Source organism: Macrobrachium nipponense, chromosome 18 (genome assembly GCF_015104395.2).
Source record: "Macrobrachium nipponense isolate FS-2020 chromosome 18, ASM1510439v2, whole genome shotgun sequence".
NCBI classification, from domain to species: domain Eukaryota; kingdom Metazoa; phylum Arthropoda; class Malacostraca; order Decapoda; family Palaemonidae; genus Macrobrachium; species Macrobrachium nipponense.
The window spans coordinates 75772273-75799075 of NC_087211.1; the positions used below are offsets into that span (position 1 = coordinate 75772273).

The 26803-nt window shown below is 37.8% G+C and overlaps 1 protein-coding gene across 1 annotated transcript in view; it reads left to right on the plus strand.

Moving 5' to 3' along the window:
- Window positions 1-20091, plus strand: part of LOC135197206 (probable ATP-dependent RNA helicase DDX52) — a 38863-nt gene extending 18772 nt beyond the window's left edge. The window contains exons 8-14 of the mRNA XM_064224257.1: window positions 9126-9204; window positions 9476-9679; window positions 10162-10252; window positions 12351-12473; window positions 12608-12834; window positions 18038-18202; window positions 19681-20091. Of these exons, the coding sequence (XP_064080327.1) occupies window positions 9126-9204; window positions 9476-9679; window positions 10162-10252; window positions 12351-12473; window positions 12608-12834; window positions 18038-18202; window positions 19681-20011 (1220 nt within the window). The 3' untranslated portion in view covers window positions 20012-20091. The remainder of the gene's footprint in view (window positions 1-9125; window positions 9205-9475; window positions 9680-10161; window positions 10253-12350; window positions 12474-12607; window positions 12835-18037; window positions 18203-19680) is intronic.
- The last annotated feature ends 6712 nt before the right edge of the window (window positions 20092-26803 follow it).

The following is a 26803-nucleotide window of genomic DNA, read 5'->3' on the forward strand; positions in this document are numbered from 1 at the left end:
TTCATCCTTTGATCATCGTTTTTCGACTTTTTGGTGACGTATTTGGATCGTGTTTTGCATTCGCTACAGTGGACTGTTTTGGAATAAGCTCTTTTGGATTTTTCTCAGTAGTCTGATTCTAATGTAGTGTGAGAAATGTGTGTGAATGTAGGCTGCAGGGTGAGGATACCGAAAGCTTCGGTTGATCCTCACACTGTATGCCGTAAATGTAGGGGGTTTCAGTGTTCTGCTTTTAATACTGTAAGGAATGCGAGGATTGAATGCAGAAGAGTGGAAGACTTGACTTCTTATTTGAAGAAGTTAGAGAGGGATAGAATTAGAAGATTGAAAGGTGTGAGTTCAAGGCCTATTGAGCCTTTCACTGATAATTCTAATCCTACTGATGTAGATTCTCCCTATGTATCTCATTCTCAGAGTGCTTTTTCGGATTCGACATCGGGAAATCGCCAATCTGAAAGCTACAATTAAAGGACTCATGAAGTCCAAGGATGGTCTGACTTCAAAGGTTTCAAGGCTCGGTTGAAAGTGAGCATTACAGTGAAGTGAGTTGCTCCCAGTGGGTTGGTGGAGGGGGCGTTTGATCGATCCCTGCGACGCTCCCAGGCCTAGACCTCTTCCAAGCTCACAAGCCAGAGGAGAAGGAAAGTCGAAAGCCTTAAGGAGGTTGAATGGGGAATCCCCAACGGTCAGACGTCCCTTCAGCTAACTCTGCTTCGTGGCAGGCGGCTCAAGGGCGCTATAGAAAAAGCGTCTTCGCGAGTGTTTTCTCGTCCTCTCCCTCTCCCTCACCTAAACAAGGGTGGAAGGAATCGAACTTGTCGAGACCGCTGAAGCGTCATATGAAGCCTGACATTGATTCTAGTCCAGAGCGTTTCTCAGATGACGCTCCGTCTTCTAGCAAGAAAGCGAAGGGGACGTCAGCGTCAACCTAAACTGTACGCGGAAAGGTACCCTTTCCTTCTTCTCCCCCGAGGTGATGACGAAAGACGTCATGCACTGGACGTGGGAGAAGCGTCAAGAAAGATCATATGGCAGTTCAAGAGCAACTGTCATCACTATGTGGGAGTTTTAGCGCCACGTCGGAAGGACGTGACGCTTCCAATTAAGAAGTCTCGTCCTCTCTCACCTGCTCAACGAGAAGCGTCATACAGACGGGAACGTCTTACACAAGCTTCTAGTTCGAAAGCGAGAACAGGTGCTTACGAGAGTTTCGTAACGCCAGAGAGACGTAAGACGTCTTTTAGACGCGAAGCGTCATTGGAAACGGAGCAGAGACATGACGCTCCATCCAATATTTTGACGCCAAGTAGGACGCCTTTGAAGAGCGGAGCGTCTTCCAAGCGCGAAGCGTCATCGAGACGTCAGCAAAAGACGTCATCCATGACGCTTGGCGAACGGGAAGCGTCATGTAAGCGTGAAGCGTCTTCTAAAATTCTAGAGAAGCCGAAGCTTATGACGCCTTCCAAGACTTTTAGAGCGGGAAAGAGGAAGGATTATCATTCCCTTAGCCCTCTCCTATTAGGAGTTTGTCTCCTCTAGAAGAGGAACGTTCGGAAAGGAGAGCGGAGACGCAGGTAGAGCCCGAGTTAGAGGAAAACTCGGATGACGAATATAGTGGAAGAGAAGGTCTGTCTAACTATAAGGTGTTGACTACCCTACTTCTTGAGGAGTACGGAGACGAGTTGACGCCTGCCGCTCCTCCTTCTCTGCGCTCGCTCTTTTCCAGTGCTAAGACGAAGAAGCCTTCGTCTTTTCTCAAAATGAAACCCACCATTTCAATGAAGAGAGCATTACATTCCTTAGACTCATGGATGACGTCTAAGAAAAGACTTAGTGAGGACAGTCTCTGCATGCCTCCAGCAAGATTAGCTGGGAAAAGAGGCATTTGGTATCAGACGGGAGAGAATATGGGTATTGCTCTCCCTTCTACAACCGAAGCAGATTTTTCGACTTTGGTTGACGCTTCACGTCGTCAAAGTCTCAATTCTGCACGAATTACGTGGGGAATTTCGGAACTGAATCATCTCCTCAAGGGACTCTTTCGTGTATTGGAAGTTTTTAACTTCTTAGATTGGTCCCTTGGGGTGATGTCCAAGAAAGCCCATGATTCGGAAGGAATCGAACCTGAAACCCTGCTATGCATATTGTCTTGTATTGACAAGGCGGTACAGGATGGATCTTTTGAAATCTCCTCTTTGTTTGGGGCAGGTCTTTTAAAGAAAAGGACTGTATATGGCGCCTTTTTAACAAAGGCAGTCTCACATGCTCAGAGAGCAGCACTTCTATATGCGCCTCTATCTGACTTTTTGTTCCTTCTCAGTTAGTAAAGGACATTGCGCATTCTTTAACTGAGAAGGCAACTCAGGATCTGCTGACGCAGTCAGCAAGAAAGAAGAAACCTGTTGCGGCATCGGACAAGAAAGGACCCAGTACAACGGTGCAGCCCTTTCGAGGTGGTCCGACCTCCAGACCTTCCACAAGGAGGAAGGCTCCAGAGAAGAGAGGTAGATCTACTTTTCGTCCCTTTAAGAAGGGAAAATGAAGATTCTCTCCTCCAAGCACCAGTAGGTGCCAGGCTCCTGGGATTTGTGGAAGCCTGGACACTGATAAATGCAGACGCGTCATCTTGGCGATCTTAAGGAGGGAGGGATATCGTATCCCTTTCCTGAGCACTCCTCCCCTAACGTCAATACCAAGGGAACTATCAGCCAAGTACAAGGATCCTGTGCTGAGGGATACTCTTTCGATCGATGTGGAACAAATGTGGGACAAGAGGAGCGATAGAATTGGTACGGGATTCAACACTCCCCGGGGTTTTACAATCGCGTTTTTCTGGTGGCGAAAGCCTCGGGAGGCTGGAGACCAGTACTGGACGTCAGCTCTCTGAACAAATTTGTTCAGAAGGAGAAGTTCTACCATGGAGACTTCTGCTTTCAGTCATGGCGTCATTACGACAGGGAGACTGGATGGTGTCACTAGATCTCCAAGACGCCTACTTTCACGTCCCGATCCACCCTTCATCGAAGAAGTACCTCCGTTTCATGACGGGGGGAAGGATCTTTCAGTTCAGAGCCTTGTGTTCGGCCTGTCCACAGCTCCTCAGGTCTTCACAAGCCTGATGAAGAATGTGGCGAGGTTTCTCTTCACCTCGAAGGAGTGAATGTCTCTATGTATCTGGAACGACTGGCTCAATCAGGGCCAGATCGGAGAGACAGTGCTTGGAGGACCTAAAGTTTAACTCTGGATTTAATCAAAGCGTTGGGATTGCTTGTGAACCTCGAGAAGTCTCAGTGCTGACCCCAGACAAGACCTAGTCTATCTGGGGATTCGGATGGATTCTCGGGGTTTTCGAGTTTTTCCTTCGCAAGAGAGAATCGCAAAAGGTTTGCGGATAGTCTCTCTCTTCTTAGAGAAGCAACAAACGTCGGCGAGGGAATGGTTGAGCCTTCTGGGGACGCTTTCCTCGCTAGAACAATTCTTCCCTCTAGGAAGACTTCATATACGTCCGCTTCAATTCTTCCTCAAGAGGTTTTGGAGCTGGAAAACCGGACAACTGTCGGACGTTTTTCCCATTCCAGTGGAGATAAAGTCACACCTACAGTGGTGGTTGCTTCCTCTGGAAGAGAACAAAGGGATCTCTCTAAGAACACAGAACCCAGACCTAGTGTTGTTCTCCGACGCGTCGGAGAGAGGTTGGGGAGCGACATTAGGCTCAGAGGAAGTGTCAGGCACCTGGGAACCAGCACAGGTGTCGTGGCACATAGACTGCAAAGAGCTCTTCGCCGTACATCTGGCCTTGAAGAGCCTAGAACCTCTGGTGTCAAACAAGGTAGTGCAAGTAAACGTAGACAACACCACCGCACTTGCCTACATTCGGAAACAGGGAGGGACGCACTCCTCGTTCCTTTACGAGCTCACGAGAGACGCCTTCCTGCTAAATTCGTCTCGAGTAGACGTATATGCTTTTCCCCCATTCAAAATCCTGGGGTTAGTAATGAGAAAGTTTGTAGCGTCAAAAGAGACGAGGATGACGTTAATAGCCCCCTTTTGGCCGGCCCAGGAATGGTTCACGGAGGTGGTAGAGTGGATCGTAGATTTTCCAAGATCCCTACCAAGAAGGATGGATCTTCTCAGACAACATATTCAAGAGGTACCATCAAAAACCTCCCCGCTCTCGCTCTGAGTTGCCTTTCGACTATCGAAAGACTTGTCAGAGCGAGAGGCTTTTCTCGCGAAGTGGCAAGCGCGATCGCGAGAGCACGCAGAACCTCCACTACGAAAGTATACCAATCAAAGTGGGAGGTATTTAGAAGGTGGTGTAGATCCAAGAAGTTGTCCTCCTCCACTACCTCTATAGCGGAAATTGCTGATTTCCTGCTATTCCTGAGAGAAAAATCTCATCTAGCCGTATCCACAATAAAGGGATACAGAAGTATGCTCTCGGCTGTATTCAGAAACAGAGGTTTAGATCTGGCAGATAATAAAGATCTCCACGATCTCATAAGGTCTTTTGAGACTTCAAAGTCTAAGGAACCAGTACCTCCGAACTGGAACCTAGACGTAGTCCTAAAGTATCTGTCTTCGGAAAGATTCGAACCTCCTCATCTGGCATCGTTTAGAGACATTACCCGAAAATGCCTATTCCTATTATCTTTAGCTACGGCAAAGAGAATTAGTGAATTGCATGCTCTGCAGGATAAAGTAGGATTCAAGGGAGATTCAGCGATTTGCTCGTTTAAGACCCTGTTTTTAGCGAAAAACGAGAATCCTACGAATCCCTGGCCTAAGTCATTCGAAGTCAAAGGCATGTCGAGTCTCGTAGCAGAGAAGCGAGAGGTCTCTATGCCCGGTTAGAGCTCTGAAGTTCTACCTTCAGAGAAAGCATCAGATGGGAGGCTCTAGACAAGGTCTTTGGTGCGCGGTAAAAGACCCCACAAGACTGATGTCCAAGAATGCGCTGGCATTCTTTGTAAGAAACGTCATTACAGACGCTCATAAGGCCTGTCCTGACGAACAGTTACAACTGTTGAGAGTAAAAGCTCATGAAGTGAGAGCTATAGCGACGTCTCTCTCGTTTCATAAGAATATGTCGCTTAAAAAACCGTCCATTAAGATACGACAGTTTTGGAGATGTAACTCAGTATTTGCATCTCATTACTTGAAAGACGTGCGTGTGACATATGAGAAGTGTTTTTCTCTAGGTACTTCGTATCGGCGGATACGATTCTGGGTACGGAGCCGACACCAATTCCTTAAATGTATATACTTTTCTTCTTTTTGGATATGGTCGAGAGTCTCTTCGAACAATGGAGGACTTAGGCTAGCACGGGCGGCCGTCTATGTTGTTCAGTAAGAGGGAATTCTTGTCATATCCAATTAGTTGAGTATAATTTTTTTTTGAAAATTATGTATGTGTGCGTAGTGGTTTTGAGTTACGGTTGTGACGAGTTCGGGGATAACTCGTAACAATCCTTAGTTCTAACATATGGTTAGGATCAGGTGGTCGGGATTGGTTGTGTGCTCCTTCATAAGGTGTATTGTCATATAAGTGGATCAGCACCCATTGACAAAGTCCTTTTAGGCTCTGCCGAGTAAGTGGATAAGACCCCATCGGCAGACCCACAAGAACTCTTGGCCATAGATCATATATCTCGCTAAAGTTTCTTGAGGTGATGCAGACTACTGGGCAAACACCCACGAAGTCTACCACCTATCAGGTAGGAACCAGGTTTTATTTATACCTACAACATATGTTGTTTACCTGTCTATTCCATAGTAGCTGTCTCTTACCTCCACCGAAGGGTGCCAATCAGCTATGTATATATCTGACAGGTAAGTTGATTGTATGAAAATGATATTGTTATGATACAATAAGTTTCATACATACTTACCTGGCAGATATATACAATTAAAGGCCCACCCAGCCTCCCCGCAGGAGACAGGTGGAAGAGAGAAAATATGATAGAAAACGGGGATGGTTCCTAGTCCTGCCGCCCAGGGCAGGCCGGTAGATCACCTGACCTACCTGTAGCGAGTGGCGCGAAATTTGAATTTCTGTCGGGGACGACGGAGTCTTAGCTATGTATATATCTGCCAGGTACTTTATTGTATCATAACAATATCATTTTTCTTCTTGCAAACTATGTGAGTGTCTACCGAAAAGTTCGGTAGTTACACGTAAACAATTCCTCAAAATTTTCGAAGCCAAAGTTATTAAAACAAATTAATATGCGTATGCCGAACCAAAGATCCAGTACTTCCCTGCAAAAGATAGCCCAGAAGATCGATGGCGATGAAATCCAAAAATCAAGTCAGGAGGAACTGCAAACGTTGTTTACATTCCAAGCGACAGAAAAAATATGAATAGAAAACGGGAATGGTTCCTAATCCTGCCATCCAGGGCAGGACGGTAGATCACCTGACCTACCTGCAGCGTGTGCCGCGAAATTTGAATTTGTCAGGGACGACGGAGTCTTAGCTATGTATATATCTGCCAGGTAAGTATGTATGAAAACTGTATTTATAAAGAAGAATGCATTTTACCATTACAGTATACTAAAGGTTGTTCAATTCATTGTATGTTCTTGAGGCTCATGTGTTTTTAAGTTTAGTTTCAGTTCTTTTATCTGTATAACTTAAAAATTTTTTTTCAATTAGCAAGATTTCCCACTTGGATATTTACTTATGCCAAGAGGTCAGCATTCCTCTCAACTTTCATATTTAATCTTGTAGATTTTTCACATGAGAATAAATAGTACATGGTTAAGAAAAGGTATTGTACTGAACTAAATTACTGCTGTGTCTTTATAGATCACCACCTGGTATCATGTATACTGTAATGGTAATTTTGTTCATATGTAATAAAAGATCCAGTTTTGCCCTGAAAATATTTTAGCATACTGAAAAGCTCTTGAACATAAGACAAGGATTTTAATTCTTAAATTACTGAAGGTAACAATCATTGATAAGTATCAACTTTACTTAGGTCAGCTTGAAGAGTTAAGAACCTTAGGTTAGTGATTTTGTTAAAATATTTATCGATGTTGTAGTGGCTCATGGTTGCTCAGTAGAGTCCTATTGACCAATTGGGGAGTAGTTTTTTCCTGTTTGTTTCTTTGGCAGTATTTAATTCACACTTACTTTGTCACTGCAAATTCTCTTACATGATTAACAAATATATTGCACAGATGTGCAATGTAAAATTATCTTTTTGTTCTGAATTATGTTAGAAAGTTGCCAAAAAGGTAATTTATAGGTTTAAATACTACATTTTGTATAGTATAGAACTTTAACCTAGGCCATAACTTTTCAATCATTAAAGCTAGGTACATCATATTTGGGAAGTATACTCCACCAATAAAACCCTTTCAAATGACATGACTTACTATGACATTCATACAAATATAGCGGCCATCTGGAGAATTCATTTATCACAAACATATCTTGTTGGGAAAACATTGTTGGAATTGTTTATCTTTTCAAGAAACAATGGTGTTTTCTCCAGTAGTAATGATAATTAGTATACAGTGGAACCTCGGTTTACGTGCATAATCCATTTCAGAACCTCCCACAAAATCTGAAATATGCGAAAACCGAAACAATAATTCCCATAAGGAATAATGTGAATATGATTAATGTGTTCCAGACCCCCAAAAATAAAAAAATAAACTTTTTTCAGGGAATAAACAGTTTTACATACAGAAAACAATGAGAAATATATAAATGGCTAATGAAATGAATAAATTAACATACAGAAGATTCAACATCACTCTTACCTTTATGGAAAACACTTGTTAGCATATGGAAGACAGAGAGGAGGGGAGAGGGAGGAGGAGAGGTTATTGTTTGGAAGGGGAATCTCCCTCCAGAAGGACTTCAGGTACCAAGGACCTATCTGGAGTTACGTCTCTTCATTTTTTACTGGCACTATCCGAGGTAACTTCCCCTCTTCTTATTTTACTGGCACTGGGACCAGCTTGAGAGTTACTGGATCCCTGTTGCACAACAAAACTGTCCAGAGACATTTGTTTCTGATGTCTCTTTAAAATTTGCCTAAGGTTGAATAAGGCGTTGTCATTAAACATTTTGGAGACATGGATTACAACTTCTTTGTTGGGATGAAAATTCTCAAAATTTTTTTTTTAAATCATTCCACTTTGCAGACATGTCCTTAATCCCTAAAGTAGGCACATTATGTATGCCCGTTCGTTTTCTGACTTTTTCAAACCAGCCTCTGCTGTCCTTAAATTCACTAACAGCAGCGTTTGTTGTAGGCATTTTGTGACTGAGATTGGCATGCAACTTCCTCCAACGCTTTGCTATGAGTTCTTTCTTAAATTCTATAGTGTTTTCCTCCTTTTTTACAGAAGGGCTAGCACTTGGAACTTTCTTTGGCCCCATGATGGCTTATTTAGCAGTTGCACTCAAATAAAAAAGTACAAAAACAATTAATACAAAAGCGGAATGGGTCACGAAAGGAGATGGGATGCTTTGTTGGGCACTTGATACGGGGCCTGGTCACGCACTGGGGCCAGGATGGAGCATTTCCGAGTGTATGAAAACTGAGGAAATGTATGATAAGTGAGACAAAATTTCATAAAAAAAAAAATCTTTGAAAACCAAAATGTACGAAAAGAGAGGCTTGCGAAAACTGAGGCTTGACTGTATATAGAAAAAATCATTAGATGGAGGAGATTAATATAATAACAGAATAATACAGCAATATTGATAATAATATAAATAATAATAACACAGCAGAGAGTGATGAATAATATTAAACAAAGCAGGAGAAGCATAGAGCTACATCAAGTCAGTTATCAACTATCAACAGTTAATTTTAACTTTAGAAAAGGAAAGATTGGTTATTATATTACAAAATTATAGGGACCTTGGCAATACTGTCAGAGTGATTGTTCTTCTGGAGTGTTGAACACTAAGAAGGATATTTATTATAAGAAGTTGCTGTACTTTTATGAGCTTATTTTACTTTTTGAAAGTGAAAACAATTAGTAGTATTGTGCCTCGTATTTGGTAGACTGATTATGCCACTAAAATGTAATAAAATCAAAGAAATGTAGTTTATTGCCTGATCTGTCAGACTGAGCAGATAAAATTTTTTTTTTCAGATATTTCTTGTAACAACCCTCCTAAACGCTTGGTATTCTTACTACAAGATGGAGATACCCCAAGTGTTGATTTATCAAAGTGAGTTTAACCTTCCTTTTTTAATGTTCGTTAATATATTACTGTACATCTAGTGTAGCAGCTGTTTCTCTCCTCACAGATGGCTTTTCGTTATTTGTATTAAGGTAATTAATTCATAAAGGGTTTGCCATTTAGCTTGTAATATTTATAGAACAGAGAGGAGTAACTTTTGTTTAGAAGGCATTTTATGCATAGCAATTGTAAGTCTATAACTTGGAAGTAATAACAGGATTTTTTTGGGTGTTAATGCTTAAATATGTCTCTTTTACAGTGTTGAGTGGCTTGTGATTGATGAAAGTGACCGACTGTTTGAAGGAGGAGTCAGTGGTTTCCGCGATCAGTTAGCTATTATTTATCAAGCTTGTACTAATTCCAACATCAGACGGGCTCTTTTCTCGGCAACCTTTGCTTATGAAGTGCAGGAGTGGTGTAAATTAAATTTAAACAATGTTGCCATGGTGTCTATTGGTAACAGGTACAGTTGTCTTTATATCTTTGAATTGAATACCAATATGAAAAGACTTGTCATAGTGCTATTGAATATAGTTGTAGAATCAGCCTATGATGATGACTAATACTTTCAGGCATATCCATTTTTAATCAATGTTTTCATCTTAATACTTGAGACCTATTACAAAGGTTTTGTATGCTTATACATAAAGAGCAATGCATCACACTGCAAGCTCTTATGCCTTGAATCAAATGAACTTACCTGCTGTATGGAAAGCAAGTTTGTCATGTCCTTGACTAAATTGTTTTCATAATGTTGAGTTGTCAGTGGTTGTTTAATTCTTGCTTTACCATATATCAGTTTGTACTTGTATTATTGAGGCTGTGTTTTGTTAAGAGTATTCTTACACAATTCCCAATGCACTATTCAATCATTTCCCATGCCTTTTAGACATTGGGAATGGTTGATATTCATGATTTTAAAGTACTGTAATAAGATAATTTCAGAAATACAGCCTCAGGAGATGTTAAGCAGGAGTTACTATTTTGCGGGGCAGAACATGGAAAGTTGGTAGCTCTTCGTGACATCCTTAGAAAGGTTAGTATTTGGCAGTATATTTGGAATGGCCATAAGATAGTTCCAGCTTGGATACTACTGTGATATAGTATTTTCAGTGTATAGAAAAACAAGTGTATCATTATTTAATTACATGCATCTGTACAGTAGATTGTAGAAATGTGTTATTTTATTGTAAGCTTTACATTATACATTTTTGTGTTTCCTTCAGTCACCAGTTTTTAAAAACTATTCCAAAGCTCAAATTACATGAAAAAATGAAATTTTGCTAAAACAAAAACACAAGAGCAGTAGTCTCTTCGTAGTAACAACACAGCAATGTAGCAGCATAAACATTCACAAAAAAGAGAAAGATGGAATGAAAATATTATAAAAGTGTAATTTCATTATCTGCACTTCACAAAACACGCTATATACTAAAACAGAACACAGTAGCAACTTTTAGTAATCTTGTAGAGAACAGCACCACAGCCATTTGTGCTAAGGCTTACAGAAGACTACAATGACATTGTTTCATGAGCCAGGGAGTTTGTTGGGCATTGTACTGGATATTTGATTGAAATGCTCTACTTTTCGTAACTAGATGCATTACACACAGTTAAGTTAGCAGTTATCCCTTTGCTTTCTTCTGACTTTTTTATGTTATACAGCTAACTAGTCTTAATGAAGCTTTGAAATGTCCCTCAATAATGTGGATAAAGGACTTTACAATGACAATTTAAGATTTTGCATTTGGATTTTATTGCACACTGTATATCAGCTTGTGCTAGTCGTAGACGTATGTGTAAGTTAAGCCATCAAAATTTCCAACGATTTAAAAAGAAAAGGTGCTTCAAAATAAATATGAAAGGTAGATAAGCATAATTAGTGTACGTTATTGTTACTTGTGGAATTTTATGCAAGTCCAGGAAGCAAACCTTACTTATTCCTCCTGTGGTCAATCTTGGCTTTCAACTTCTACCTGTAACTGAAATTTCTAGCAGTTGTTCATATGAGCACTTTAAACAAAGAAAAGTACTTGATAAATGAAAAATTTATGGATCAAGTGACCCAAAGTATGTTCTCATATATTATTATTATTTTTTAAATCTCAGTCATCCTATTTGACTGGTGTTATTTATAGCATGGTTCTGGGGTGCATACTGCTTCCTTAGTTTGTCAAACTTTCCTCATTATGTGCTCTGTTTCTAATGGCATGCTATTCTGCATGAGTCTTAGAGCTACTTTGGCATCTAGTTTTTCCAGGTGCCTTTTCATGGATCTTGGGATGGTGTCTAGTTCCTATGATTATGGGTACAATTTTCAATGGTATATTCCATATCCTTTTTATTTCTGTTTTCAGGTCTTGATGGTTATAAATTCTTTCTTTCTTTCTCTTGTACTCTGGTGTCCCATGGTACCGCGACATCAATGAGTGGACACTTCTTGATTATTATTACTAATTATTATTACTAATACGGATAATAATAATATGAGCGCTTTTTATATTTAGTAGAGGCCTTTGTTTTAATGTTTATTGAAGATTATTATTAATCAGCAGTATAAAGAAGCCAGGAAGGTAACAGCCATTGCCCAGTCACTGGAAAGATAATAATATTCATCATTAAGAGTGTAGTGAAGGGCAAAGAGTCTTTTATATTCAAGATGTTGAATATTAATACTAAAGGAGCCAGTGATTTTGTTTAGATAATGAATGGGACTAATGTTAAATATGGTAATGTTTTGATAATCTACGTTTTAAATATTGGAGTTGGTACAGTACATGGAAAGTTCATTGATATAACTTTGCACTTAAATACGCATTTATTGCTTTGTAAGTAGGGTTTGTACAGCATTTGTTTTAATGCTTCTTAACAAGCACTTCAGTATTTTCTGCACATAAATGTACAATTATTTTCTGTTATGTATCTTAACATCCCAGCATAAGGTTCAGAGTTATGTTCTAAAGTTCAAGGTTTATTTATCATCAAGTAATATTATGTGTAATGAAATTAATTTGTTCTGAGTTTGTAAGCTTTTATTGTCTGCATATTAGTATATTACATGTGCATTTTGAAGAGACAAAACAAACAATAGTTTAATTGTCCCTGTAAATTAATTAAAGTAAATGATATTTCAGGGTTACAAACCTCCTGTGTTAGTGTTTGTCCAGACCAAGGAAAGAGCTAAAGAATTATTCCGGGAGCTCATATATGAAAACATTATGGTTGATGCTATTCATGCAGATCGTACACAGACCCAGGTATGTGTTGTTTCCTTGAGCTTTTTGTTTCAACTGCAGTACTGTCATCTTAAAATTATTGGAAATTGTTTTTATGTTTTACTAATAGTAATAACTAATATTTATGATAATCAACATTGCTTGTTCTCTTTCAGCGTGACAATGTAGTTCGTGCCTTCAGGGAGCGTAAAATATGGGTTTTGATATGCACAGAGTTGATGGCTCGAGGTATAGACTTCAAGGGTGTGAACTTAGTCATTAATTATGACTTCCCACCATCTGTCATTAGCTACATCCACAGAGTGGGGCGAACAGGTCGAGCGCAGCACAAGGGAAGGGCAATAACTTTTTGGACGTTGGAAGACAAACCTAACCTTCAGAGGTATGTTTAAAATGTGAAGCTACTCTTATTTGGTAAAGAATTAGCTTGTATGATTTCCCTACCATATTTAGTTACAATTTTAGAAAGAAATCTACTAACACTACAAGAGAGAATTTTGAATGTAGTTTTTTTTATGGAGGTTTTATCTCAGTCATATCTGAATAAGCTGAGTTTTCTGATGCTTTTGAAGTGCAACATCTTCTGGGTCCATTTATGATCCTTTTTTTATTTTTTCAAAACTGATTCTCATTAGCATACTATAGAATTTTTGCACAGAATTATCCTGCTCCATGGTCATTCCTATTAGTACCTTATTTAAGAACTTTATATATAATGTTGTCATTTTCAAGTAACATAATAGTGCAGCATGTTGGATTGGTCAGTGTTGACATTGTGATGAATTATTCATGTAATGTACAAGGTTTTTACTGTACCTTTTCCTTAGTGGACTAAGAATAAATGTAAAGATGTTTTTGGAGGGTGGAGATTAGATTTGCTATGAGATATCACTTTTCCTCTGTCCTGTAGTCTTTCTGTCTGAACTCTCATCAGGTGTAGGTCTTCAGCAGTCCCCTTTTCATTACATGACCAAGCTATCTCAAGTCTTTGAGATCTCCAAGATATAAGTTTAAGCCTATTGAAGATATATATCTCTGCTGCCACGTCCTCTATTTGCAAGTCAGTGTTAAACTGCTTTGGCCATGACAGAAAATTTTGTCTCACTCCAAATTTTAATTTGCTTTGGTATTGTTTATGCTTCACCTGCATAAAGCATAAGTCTGGGATATTTTCATTAATTAGTAGTCTAGCTAGCTTTTTTCAGTTCAACAGGCTGTAGCTACTCATTTTCTTGATACTCTTTAGATATTTCCTTCAGTATTTTGTATCGTCAAGGTAACAGAAATGTTGTACCTCTTCCAAGATGTACCCTTCCAACACAACATGGTTCTCTACTTACCACCTTTCTCTGTTTACTCTTCAAAGATATTTCAGGCAATGAAAATACTTTATGCCTTGCATATTTTGCAATACTGAGCATCTTAACAACATTCCACCATTACTTTTTCCTTTGCTTCTTTTCCATGGACCATAAGATTTCTTTTGCTTATGTTTATTTTAAATTCTCTTCATTCCACTTTTCCACCTTTAAACATTTCCTCAACATTTTTTCAGTCTGATATTAACACTATCATCCCCAGGGTTCATTCCCAGGGCCTCATTTTTATTTTTATCCTCCACAACTTTGTCTATTTATATGGTAATCTGAAATATCTATTTTTATGATCAACAAAGGTTCAGGATTGATCTTTAATGGACACCATTTACAGTATCTCAGATTCTTCTGATACACATCCCACATTCTTGTTGGTTTGGTGTTTGCTTCTCACCTTGGTGGTCGCGGGTTCGATTCCCGGCCATTCCATTGAAGAGTGAGAGATGTGTATTTCTGGTGATAGAAGATCACTCTCGACGTGGTTGGGAAGTCACGTAAAGCCGTTGGTCCCGTTGCTGAATAACCACTGGTTCCATGCAATGTAAAAACACCATACAAACAAACATCCCACATTCTTCACTCGAGACCCTGAGTTGTAGAAAGTAATATCTTGTGTTAAGGGAGTTTTTCTTAGTATCATCTGCCTTTGTAATGCCCACACAATCGTTTGTCTTTTTATTCTGTCAAACGTCCCTCAAAATTCTGAAGTGTAGTGGTGTTGCAGACATTTCTGGCTTGAAGCCAAATTTCTCCCAAGACCTTTTCCTATATTTACAGGGCATTTACAACACTCCTGTTAATTTAATATTGTAGATCACCCTATACTATTTATATATTATCACTGTAAGGCTCTTTGCCAAGTTGTCTGGTCCTTTTTCTTCTTTTCCTCTGCCAGATTTCCTTATACTTTGGTATGTTTGTAGGTAACTGGCTCTCCTGGTATGTCTATTACATTGTTTGATATTCAGGATGATTCTGAATTTATGACTCGAGTTGGATATTCCAGATAAGCCTTCCTTGTCTTCTATCTTTGGGCATTTGACGAGTGTGAAGCCCTTGAAGAAGCCTATGGTTTACCAAGGTCCAATAGCCATGGTGTTTGCTTCATCTTTGGAGAGAGGGAAGGTAAAATTGTCACATTTTGCTGCTGCTGCTGCATATCCTGTTCCAAACTCACCATAAATTTCTGTTGTGTCAGTGAATGTTTTGTAAATGGGATTGTCTGTCACATGCATCATCTTCCTTGTCTTCTTTAGCCTCCTCTTTAGACTTTTGGAGGTTGAAAGACAGACCGCACACCTGCATCCTCGCTACCCACGTATCTGGAACAAAAACAAGATGGCGATGTACACCTCTCCCCGCAGGGAAAGGATCACAATTAGTCATAATTACTTCCCAAAGCACATCCAGATACATCAAAGCTTTGGATAACATGCAATCCATATGAATATGCGATATTCCAAAGCACAGGTAACGAATTAACCATACCTTAAGAGTTTCTTCACCCACGACTTACCACACGATGAGTACTTCGACGGCGAAACCGTCGAAGAAAATAACAGGGCGTTTATCTTCTTCTTGTGATATCCAGGAAGTCTCGCAGCATGAGAAGGCTTCATGTTCGCATACCCAGGAATTCCAAACAACAAATTGAAAACAACAGGGGCAAACTAAACTGGCTTTAAAAGGACGGAGCAAAGCACGTCCTCCCTTAAAGGCGGTAAGAAAATAACCGACGGGGTCACGAGTTAATGAGGGGTATGTGGGTGGCACCACATGTCTCGTGACCAAGCAGAGATGCCAATAGTCCCTTGCGTACACAATTATTTTAAACTACCGGTTCCAGCTGGTGCTGAGTATTTATCCTAATGTTAAGACCTAAGGTTTGTTTCGTATATGAACAAAGTATATGTAAAGATCTCCTGCAAGAAGGCTAAGGCCTGTATTTTTAAACTACCATCTTCCGCTTCAATGAAGAGGTTCTTGTGAAATGTCTTCGTCAGGCAATATTTTAAAAACAACAACGAAGCTCTTTTAGGAAGAGGAGTTGTACGGGACAGATGGTATGCTGGAAGAGGTAAACAAACAGGCCAGTGCTTCCACTTTAGGGTAAAATACCCTAATTTAGGGTAATCAGACCTCTCTTAGGGCCATATTTTTAAACTACCACCTTCCCCTGTTCGACGAAGAGCTTGCTTGTGAAATCGGGAAGCGGTATTTTAAAAACATCAGCAAAGGGCTTTCACGAAGAGCAACTCTGTGGGAGGGTTGGTATGCTGGAATGATACACAAATATTTTGCATCAGCAGACAGCTTTTCTACTTCTATCCCACATTATATAAACTTTATCACATACACAATTGTTTTGTGCATTAATACAATTACTACAGCAGAGTCCAGCTGACTTTACAGCTAAGCCACCTACCGATTATGTCACGACCATTCCTTGAAGCTGATTGGTTGGAAATAGTTTTGAAAAGTTCGTGAATCTGTGGTTCTTTTCATCTTCATTTATCTTGCAATGGTTGTTTTGCCGAACTGAAATACATTGTACTGATTACATAATATAATCCAAGAGGAGGGGAAAGACGATTCTGTTACAGCTGTAAAGTTCATAAACACCCGACAGCCAGGAGCTTGGGAATGTGAGGTCTTTTAATTACAAAGACAGTCTTTTACAAGAATGTAGATTAAGACCATATATGCATTGAAGTACTGACAAAAATGGACTACTAAAATATTTGGCATGTTTTATACATTCCAATACTTACATTAGTTATGCGGTTCTCTTTTAATTTTACAAAAAGTATACGAAGAGGTTAGTGAAGAGATGGTCAAGACCGTTTCTTCGTTTCCAGTAATTTTCACACTCCAATCACCTTCGCCTTTGCCACGAAGAGCTGCTTCGCAGCACAATAATACCACTTTAGTGGTGAAGAGCTTCTTCGTCAAAGATGGTAGTTTAAAAATACGGGCCTAAGAAGTGTGTGTGGCTGTCTTTCCTTTGTTAGGAAAGAAGGCAATGCCAATAACCAGAAAAGGGATCTGGTATTGGGAAATAGAGTAAAGAAAGGACAGCATCCCATAGCTTATCACATGGGCCTAGGACCTCTTGTGATTGGTCGTCATTCCTATGGGCTTTGGTTGTTGTCCTTCTGGTAGCACTGCCTGTCTCTCCTCAGCGGGCTTTAAACAGGGAAGGCACAGCTTCCTCAGTATGCTATTCACTATTGGGCGACATCACCCCATATGGCCTGCCCGTGTTTAACAAGGTACAGAATGATAATGTGCTCCTGTTTGCCAGTCAAGTGGAGCTAGTCTAGCTGATTCTGCTTGTTTGGCATTGTGCAGGGTTACTATGTTGTCCCCATTTCTTGTATGCAGATCAAGGGTTTGTATCCTTGAGAGCAACTGGGAAATTTTGATTGAATACAGTAGTAATTTGCATTTTTCCTAGATACACAAACCTTAGTCTATGTATAATTCAACCTTTACCACCCCACATTGCCCTACCACTGAAGGGAAACTGACACTTTGGGTACTGATTGAGCAGTGGTTACCCTCAACCTCTGCATAGTGGAGACTATCAGATTTTCAACTTTGTCCAAGCCACCAGCCCTGGCAATATCAGAAGTATACTCACATGTAGACTATTGTCAAAATTTGCCAGTTTTCATCTTTCTAAAGACATTTTTAAAATCTTAATCCATTACTCTCCATTTGTCCTAGTGACGTGCAGACAACTGTTGGTACGTGAATTTTCTTATTTCGGAAAAATATAAAAAAATATATTGCCCCATATTGTTCAAGTATCTCTTTTTTTTTTTCAGCTTGTAATGTCTATTTTTAGCTTTTGTATACTTGGCCCCTTTAACATTTTTTTTAATCTTTTCTCATCATTTTGCCATTATCGATATTTTCTCTAACCTTCATTATGTCAATTTTTTCACTCCATTCCTCGTAACTCCAGTTTGCCCTTGCCAGCATGCATTCAGTTTCTTTTGTCTTTTTGCTATATAGATCTCTTATCCATTTCCTTGCTATTTTTCTACCAGACCTTGAAGTTTCTTTTCTGCTCTTCAATTGCTCATTGGGCATCTGCAGGGGATTCTTCTGTAGTTCCGTTTACCTTGAGCTTTACTGTATTCAGATAAAAGTAAAGTTTTCATATATTTATAAAGCAGTTAATATTTCTTTAAAACATTTTAGCATTGCTCAAGTGATCCATAACTCTAAACAAGAAGTACCAGAGTGGATGCTGACTCTGAAGAAACTAAGTAAGAGACAGAAGCAGCAACAGCAGCAAAATATTCCAGAGAGAGGCCATATTTCTGCATATGATGTGTACAGAGAACAGAGTAGAATTCAGGAAAAGTAAGTTATAATCCTCAGTTCACAAAAGTGCTGCACTATTCATACTTAAAAGAAAGGCTGGGAGGTTGAGCATTCTGGAAACCCTGGAGTGGACAATTTGGCATAAATAAGATTGGTGCTACTAGTACTGAGTAGGGTTGCTACTTTTGTTTAATTACCTCATGGCTGCCACTATGTTAATCTCCTGTCTTGTGATTTTCAGTGTATAGTATGGTTAAACCAGGTGGTAGTGCCCATTTCAAATACAATCTCTTTATAATTGATATAGTTGTAATAGAAGTAGTATTTCAAATATACTACTATGTTAGATTATTTTTTCATAGTTGGTAATGTTCCCATGTTCCCAGTCTTGGTTCAACAATATTAAAACTGAAGTGTCCAAAATCATCAACCCACCTTGCTTCTAATTTTCACCTCTCATTTTGGAGTAAATGTTCTAGCAAGACATATGAGTCTAGAAATGTAATTTTGACATGTTGAATGCATTTATTTATTTAATAATAACTTCTATACTCTTGAAGGAAAACATTTAAACATTGGAAACATTGTTAATACCTCCAAAAATATAATCCCATATAATTTTAAATGCCTTCTCCTGAACACCCAAGTCACTGAAAGGAACTGTGTTTATTTGCTCAGAATCATAGTTTGATTCCCTCAAGTTTACCTTCAGAGTGAATGTTCTTATGACCACCAATTCTCACTCAGAATAATGATTTGTATATTTAAAAGACTTCTGTTTTCTGTTTTGAAAAATTTTAAGACATTATGAGCCATGACAGCGCTTTCATGTCATGATGATTTGCCTGTCCATCCTACTCAAAAGGGCAATTTTTTTATATTTTTTTTTTCTTTTTTTTTATTGATTAGGATTCTTAAGTCATGACAGTTATGATTACCTACCCTTAGGGAGTAATAACCAAAAATGTTAATAATGATTGTGAGAGCCAAGTTCTTATCAGTACATATTCTATATTTATATTATGGCTGCATTGGTTATTTTATAGTATTAACTTTTTTTTTTTACTCGACAACTTCAATAAATACTTTCACTTTAATATATTAGTTACAATTAATCAAATATTTTTGGTGTAAACTGCTGCGTCTTATGTTCATAAGCTTTACCTTTTGAAATTATAACTATACTTAGACAAGGCTTTATAGGTGTTCTTGATTAGTTGGCAGCAAATGATGTAAAGTAGTTATTATATAATCAAAAAGCCACAAAATTGTTTGATAATGCATATGTGATATCTTGTAGCTACAGTATTTTCTTCCATTTTGTTGTTTAACATAGTCAATAAAAGAGCAATTCCTTTTAACATCAAGACTTTTGGAATCAGAACTCTATCTAATTACTGAAGTGGAGTTAAATTTGTTGTACTGTATTCTTAAATCTCCTGAACAGTTTTGTGATGGAATCGTAACATAGCTAAATGGCAGTCTCAGTTAATAATTCAAGTTTCATCTGTTTCCAGGATAAAGCAGAAAAGACTTTTCAAACTCCAGAAGAGAGCAGCAAAAGCAGCAGCTGCGGTGATGGAAGGAGAAACTGGTGAGACAACAATGTCTTTAGAAGATGGTGAAGTGAGCACTGTCGATGACATTCCATCAAGTGACATAAAACCTCAAGGAAAAAAGAGAAAAAACAAGGGTTCTGGTCTCGGCAATCCAAAGAAGAAGAAGAAATTAGGCCAAAACAACCAGAATCCAAATAAGAAGAAGAAATTGGGGCAAAACAAAGTAATTGGCTCAAAACTCAGCAATTCAAAAAAGAAGAAAAAGATCTGGACAAAAACAAATCAGTGACTGAACAAAAGAAGAGAAAAAAATGAAGCAAGTGAAAGTAGTTTGTTAAATATGTCTTTTCTAATAAACTTACACTACCAGTTTTTTAATCATTTAAAATAAGTCGTAGTGATATTTAGGAAAAGACATTCTTCTCTTAAATAACAGTATGAAAATGAAAATAGGTGACATTTTAATTTTATAAATTTTTGTTAACTGGCAAAGCTCAACATATCTTGCTTTTTAAAAGAAATCTAAGTTTTGCATAGTAATCCCATACCAACACAGTGCTCTAAAAGATCTAAGTAACAAAAGGAATGTATACCAGGCTTTATTAGCAGAAAAAGTAAACAAAAAAATATCAAGTGAGTCACAAGAATAAAACCTCCAATGCAATATTAACATTACCATAAAACAAAATTAATTTAGTCTGACCAAGCAAGAATTGGTTAAGTAACATTCAAGTAAAATTAACCCTGTTAAGACAATCTAGTCTCTCACAAGCATAAATGCTGCTTTGGGAGTTTAAGGGCACCAAGTTCTGCGCCCATCACGAGAATTGTGATTATTACTGAATGGTTTATTTCAACCAAATTCCAGTAACGAAGACCCTTCTACAACAAGTGACGAACGGTGGGATGTTAGTAATAGTTTCTTTATTCAATACCTAACAATTGTATGAAAATTCAACACAAAAAACCAAATATCTAATGAAGTAATAGTTGTTGGTAATACCAGCTTGAAATTAAATTTTGCCAACTTCAGTCATTTTGAGTTCAGATACTCTGAAGGGAGTGTTCCTTAATAAATTTTAAAGAATTGAGAAAAAAAAAATAGAAAAAATACACCAATAGGTAATAGTACTGTAATCAACTAAAAAAGGCAGCTGAGATGAATGGTTGAAAACACCTAAAAATGCCAGAAAGAATTATCATACAAATTTTCTCAGAAACTTCATGAGTTTTTCATTTTTTTCCTTGCATAAAAGTAAGTTATGCTGGCGTACAAAGGCTTTAAAAGGAGACCTGAGACAATACATCAGTACTAATTGTTATATGTAATATTAAAAGCAGCTTCACAAGGATTATGTGAAATTCATATTGTTTTGAAATGTATACATTTTTTACAGCTTGGGTAAATTGTTTCAGTATCAAGATTACTAACAATAGTTCAAATAGCTTTACATACAAAACTAGTCTTAAATGGAAAACTAATCAGTAATAGCTAAAGGTATACATTGTATTAACTAAATGCAATGTCCTATAACACTTTGGTGTCTTAAATCTTAAATACATTATAAAATGTGAGATTTCATGTGACAATGACCTCTTAAATACAAAGATTGCAGCTTCATCTAAATGAGTACAAAAGAATAATAAAATTTCTATATAACTACCTAAAACTGAACACACACTCATAAGTTGAGAGGGGGGGGGATAAAATATGGGGGGCATGTTTGCTATATCTTTGGTTACTTTATCTATATTTCTTTTCATCATGGTTCATGCAGTACATTTTGGTCTTGTAGCTAATGCTAAACTTTTCTAATAGGGCCATACAATAATTTCTCTGCTCCATTTGGAAGTAAAATCTATATAATCATAATTTTATCATGAAATACAGGTACCTTTCTATTTTATTTAAAAAGCATTCTGCCATACATCTGACCCAAATATTGTTATGCGTGGTCAAGATGAATTTTATTCCTGTTAATAATTATTATAATTAATGATGAAGGCTTAGGGGAATTACTTCAATTAATGATGAAGGCTTAGGGGAATGACTTCAAGTGTAAAAGGCAGTACTACTATACTCTATGAGATAACTTTAATAATTCCATATTAAATATTCTAAATTTGCACAGGGAAATCATTGTATGGCCTCTACAGCAGGAGGGAATTTATGTACTAGGCAAGCACCAATAATAGGACCTTTTTTCTCTTGAAAATTATCAAGTCTAGAGATACTGTATTGCAAAAAAAAAAATTTAGTTCTAATTGAAATCATTTAGACATGTATGCCCCTTTCCACTGATGGTGCAAAAAGGTAAATCACACTTCAATGAGAATCATGAAAACAACAAACAAGACACAGTAGAATTGAAAAGTTAGTGGTCAAGGCACGCATTACAAATAGTAAGGGAGCTACTACTATTTCACAAAATGGCCATGACAGCACCTCAATCATTCAACCTAAAGACTAGGTTGTGTAGCCACAGTGGGTGCACTTTGGTTTCCGGCAGCAGCAGCAGAAAGCGATGATCCCTGGAAGATTCCCACTGGGAGAAGCAAAAGACACAGGATCCATGTGCAGCATGATGGACTGTCCTTGATCTTCCCTCTCTGTTGACAGAAAAGAAATATTAGAAATATTGATCTGAAAAACAAACTAATACTCAATATGCATTAAGCTAAAACTGTTAGCTCAAATTTCAGCTAAAAAAAAAAAACATATGTTTCCATAACCTATACATATTATGAGTTATGATAACCTGGCTTCAGACATCAATGGGCTTCAGGCCCAAGGTGGTGGCAAGTCTTTTCATGAAACTGCTTAGTCTTTTGGCAATGCAGTAACTGAGTAATTGCAAACAATCAGTTACATGAAATTCATGTAAACATACGAATGTGCGTGCAGGAACATTATTATTATTATTATATGTAAATAATGTTTTATCAGTAATACTTTAGAAGCATTAAACCAAATTCTGAAATTGCAGGATAATGATTCCAAAGTTAAGACTATGTGCACCTACATTATTGTCAAATTACTGCATACTGCATTTGAGGTCAGAGTGGAGTTTTTCAACTTTTCTTATTGTAACATAGTTCATGAGCTATTTTTCTTATTTAAACTCTCTATTTTGAGGGTTGTTAATCATGTTGCTATGCCTTAAAAAAAAAAAAAAAAAAAAAAAAAAAACTTAATCTTTGGCAACCTATGGCAGTAAACTTGACTAGACAAAACATTGATACTTCACGCACTGGACAGTAGGGGTCAAATTATAACCAAGAAAGGCTCTCCTCTACAGGCAGTCCTTGAGACATCGTCGAAAATCGTAAGAAAACCTTACTTTTAATCCTTTGGATGTTTGGAAAATTATATAACTTTCATTTTGAGTGAGCTTTTCATTTAAATAAATCGCATTTTGTTGAGTGCACTTTTCATCATAAAAACCCTCCAAATTTTTACTAGTCTGCCATTTTGGAACCATACTAAAAGCTCAGTTTTCCGTTGGACTGGCGACGCAAACCCAAAACATACAGTGTATACGGTGTAACCAGGGAAATAATTTTTTATGAATATACTATTGAAAAGCATTATAACCACAGAACAATTTAAGCCAAGTACGATGTAACCTGGGGACTGCCAGTACCCTGATATGCTCCGCCAAAATCAGTAAATTTTTAGACATTTTGTTGTCATCTATCTATTGAATGTGGATCTCAAAAGAAAAAAAGAAAAAAAAATTTGGCCTGAAAAAAGTTTATACATTCAAGCTAGTACCAAGCCAAGGAAAAGGATAATTGGGGAGCACAGGGTAATGCCTGACCCCCACAAGAATCTTTGAAACTTGAATGCGAGTTAACATTTTCCTGTTTTAATCGTGTATATAGTTTTAAATCAAAAAGCCTTGCTACGCTTATTACTCCCATCACTATTTTCAAAACACATTATAGTACACATAGTTCTCATATCTGTAAGGTTGCACAATCCTTTAGCTGTTCATACGTTCAATTTATTATCACTATAATTTTATTTTACATATTCAACTAATTAAAAAGAATGATAAAAGCAAAATTTTCATGCCACTGCCTTTTCTCTACATGAAAACGACAAAACCACTACAATTAAATGACAATGAATTATATTTGAACAAACTAATGGATTATCCCTAAAAAGATGCAGTGAAATAAAATATCTGTCAGAGTTGTGTATAAGCAGGGATACAAAGCTTCACTGTGGTTATTCAATCTTACCCTACAGACAGTGCAGGTGCCAGGTGGCAGATTTTCTGCTACAACAACAGTAGTTGGGGCCGACATTCGGACCTGCAAAAGAGAGTAAATATAAAGTACTCTACCAATAAATACAAACTACATAATAGGTCTTATAAAAACCTGTAGGCTCATATGCAGTGCATATCCAGCAAACCTATTTCATTTCAGCTATGGGTCTTACTCAAATTTAACTTCTACTTATACAATATACAGAGTATACCACTGTATATGATAATTAGCTACAGTACTATACGTAATACTTTTAATACAAAATACTTAGTAACTATAATACCTTCAAAATATAATGCTTATTAAATTAAAATTGTAGTAATTGTAGTAAGACAAGATATAAGAAAGTTAGACAAAGCCAGGCCACTATAAAAATGCTCATGTTTGAGAGTGCCAGGGGCGACACCCCACACTGCAGCTAGAATCTCTCTATTTGCCAATGAGATTTTGAAAGAAATCTCCTAGTGCATTATTGTAAGCATTGAAAACACTTGCAGATAATAAAGTCTGCACAAGACCAAGAGGAAAAGACTCTAACACTTACACAAGAGAATGCTCTATCAGGTACACTGAAACACAAATAACTTTCTCAGCCTCATGTAATACATAGATTTCAAGAGCATCTGTGAGGTTTAAAAAAGGGTCCCATATCTCCTATGAGCATCATTAAACTTAATTCCCCCTTTGAGGAAGTCATTCTATCTGAGGGCTCTAAAAAAAAGAGGCAGCACTGCCCTTGATCTTGTTGAATAGGTCCTCGGGTGAAATATTTCCAAATCAACCACCATTCCTCTAACTATAAACAAGTGATCCCAAAAAGACTGCATTAAATAAACTAACACTATGACATAAATGGGGCTTATCGTTATAACCCCATAAGGGGGTTAGTGTTGTCAGAATTACTTGAGGCTCTTCGTAACTTTCCTTCAGCCCCTATAGCTGCAATCCCTTTTCATTCCTTTTACTACATATATCTCAGTTCATATTCTCTCACCTTTCCATCTTACTTTCCACCCTCCCCTAACAATTGATTTAACATATTCCTGTGCTGAATAACATCAAAGATCCCAGCGCTTGGCCTTTGGCCTAATTTTGATATTCCAATTCCTTCATCATTATAATAAGTATTATTTAGAATGATATACATTTACATGGTACCAGCTAAAGATGCTTTCAGGAAGCTTTGGAAATGTTTACGAAACTTTCCATGTTTATATTATATAATATATAGATATATATATATTATATATATATGTATATATATATATATATATATCTATAAAAGGAGAAGGAATGTTATAATTAAGGTGACATAACGACTACTATTTACTGGTCAAAGGGCAATTGAAGTTTATCAATAAAGTATGAGAAAAAAGCGAATGTGTTGCATAATAAAACATCAGTAGACACAAACTACTCCGCCGGGGATAGGGGAAGAGAGAGGGAATTTAGCACCTGACTTCCCCCAAGAACCCTACCAAATGTCACAGGATTTGCACAATGTAAGAAAATACAGAAATATTCTGTAAACATCCTCCTAACCCCCTCAGGACTGAAAAGAGCACATCTTTTACACCAGCAAATTGAATGGAATATAGAATTTAAAGCCAAGGCCAAGTACTGAGACCTATACGGCCATTTTGTGGTGAACAGAAATTGACAATTAAAGGGTTGACAGGTGTAAAAGGAGGCAAACCTGGCAGTTGCAATATGAATCAATTGTTAGGAGAGGGTAGCAAGATGGAAGAAAGAGAATATGAAAGGAGGTACAGTAAAAGGAACGTCATGGGTTGCAGCTAGGGGCAGAAAGCATGCTGCAAAACCTTAAGTAATGCCTACAATGCACTTGCATGAGGTGCGCTGACGGCACTAACCCCTATACGAGGTTTACGTAACATCCATACTATTGGATTATAAATAACGAAGTAAAACTCACAAGTATGCCGTACCACGCGATGATCTCACATCACAGAAAAGTTGCAAAACACATGACGTCACGATACATGCCAAAGAAGGCAATGAACCTTTCCAAGTTATCTAAGGTGGCGTTAACAGAAGCACTAGAGCTTTATTCACTTGTTCATTCACATGAGAAATCAATTACTAATTAGGCCCAACAGCCATAATCTTATTTATCATTTACGAAATCCGCAGATATCTACTCCAATGTTAATATTGAGCTAGTGTCTTTTTATTTACTGAAAAATTTTTCCAATATTTTGAACAATAAGGGAAATGTGGTAGGGGAGTGTAAGATAAGAGAGAGAGAGAGAGAGAGAGAGAGAGAGAGAGAGAGAGAGAGAGAGAGAGAGAGAGAGAGAGGCGCTTGTAGAATGTGACATTACACACGCTCCACTTACAAAAATTAAAGTAACACCGGTGTATTTTCAATGTGGAAAAAGTGCCCGAAGCTTAAATATATAATTTACGTGCAGCGAATTCGAAAACCGATAATTTGTACAGCTGATTTACTAATTACTGACTTTTTTGTTACATCATCAGGTCACCTGATGAGTAATATCCATTCACTACCTCCCTAAAAACAGCTGACTCAGTTAATGAAAGATTCACTTTGTTGCCATCGGTAGGATCGAACGGTTATTACTGTTTATCTTCTAAACAAACATTAATCAACCAGAGAGAGGCCTTTGGATCGCACGCCCATACAGGAAAGATTAAGAATAGGATGAAATCCTCCTTTTCAGCGGAAAGGTAGATCTAGACAGCCAAAGAGTGCAGCATAATGTGGCTAATGTCTGAACAGATTTGGAATTACCTACTGGCTTCTAAATATGCCACGACT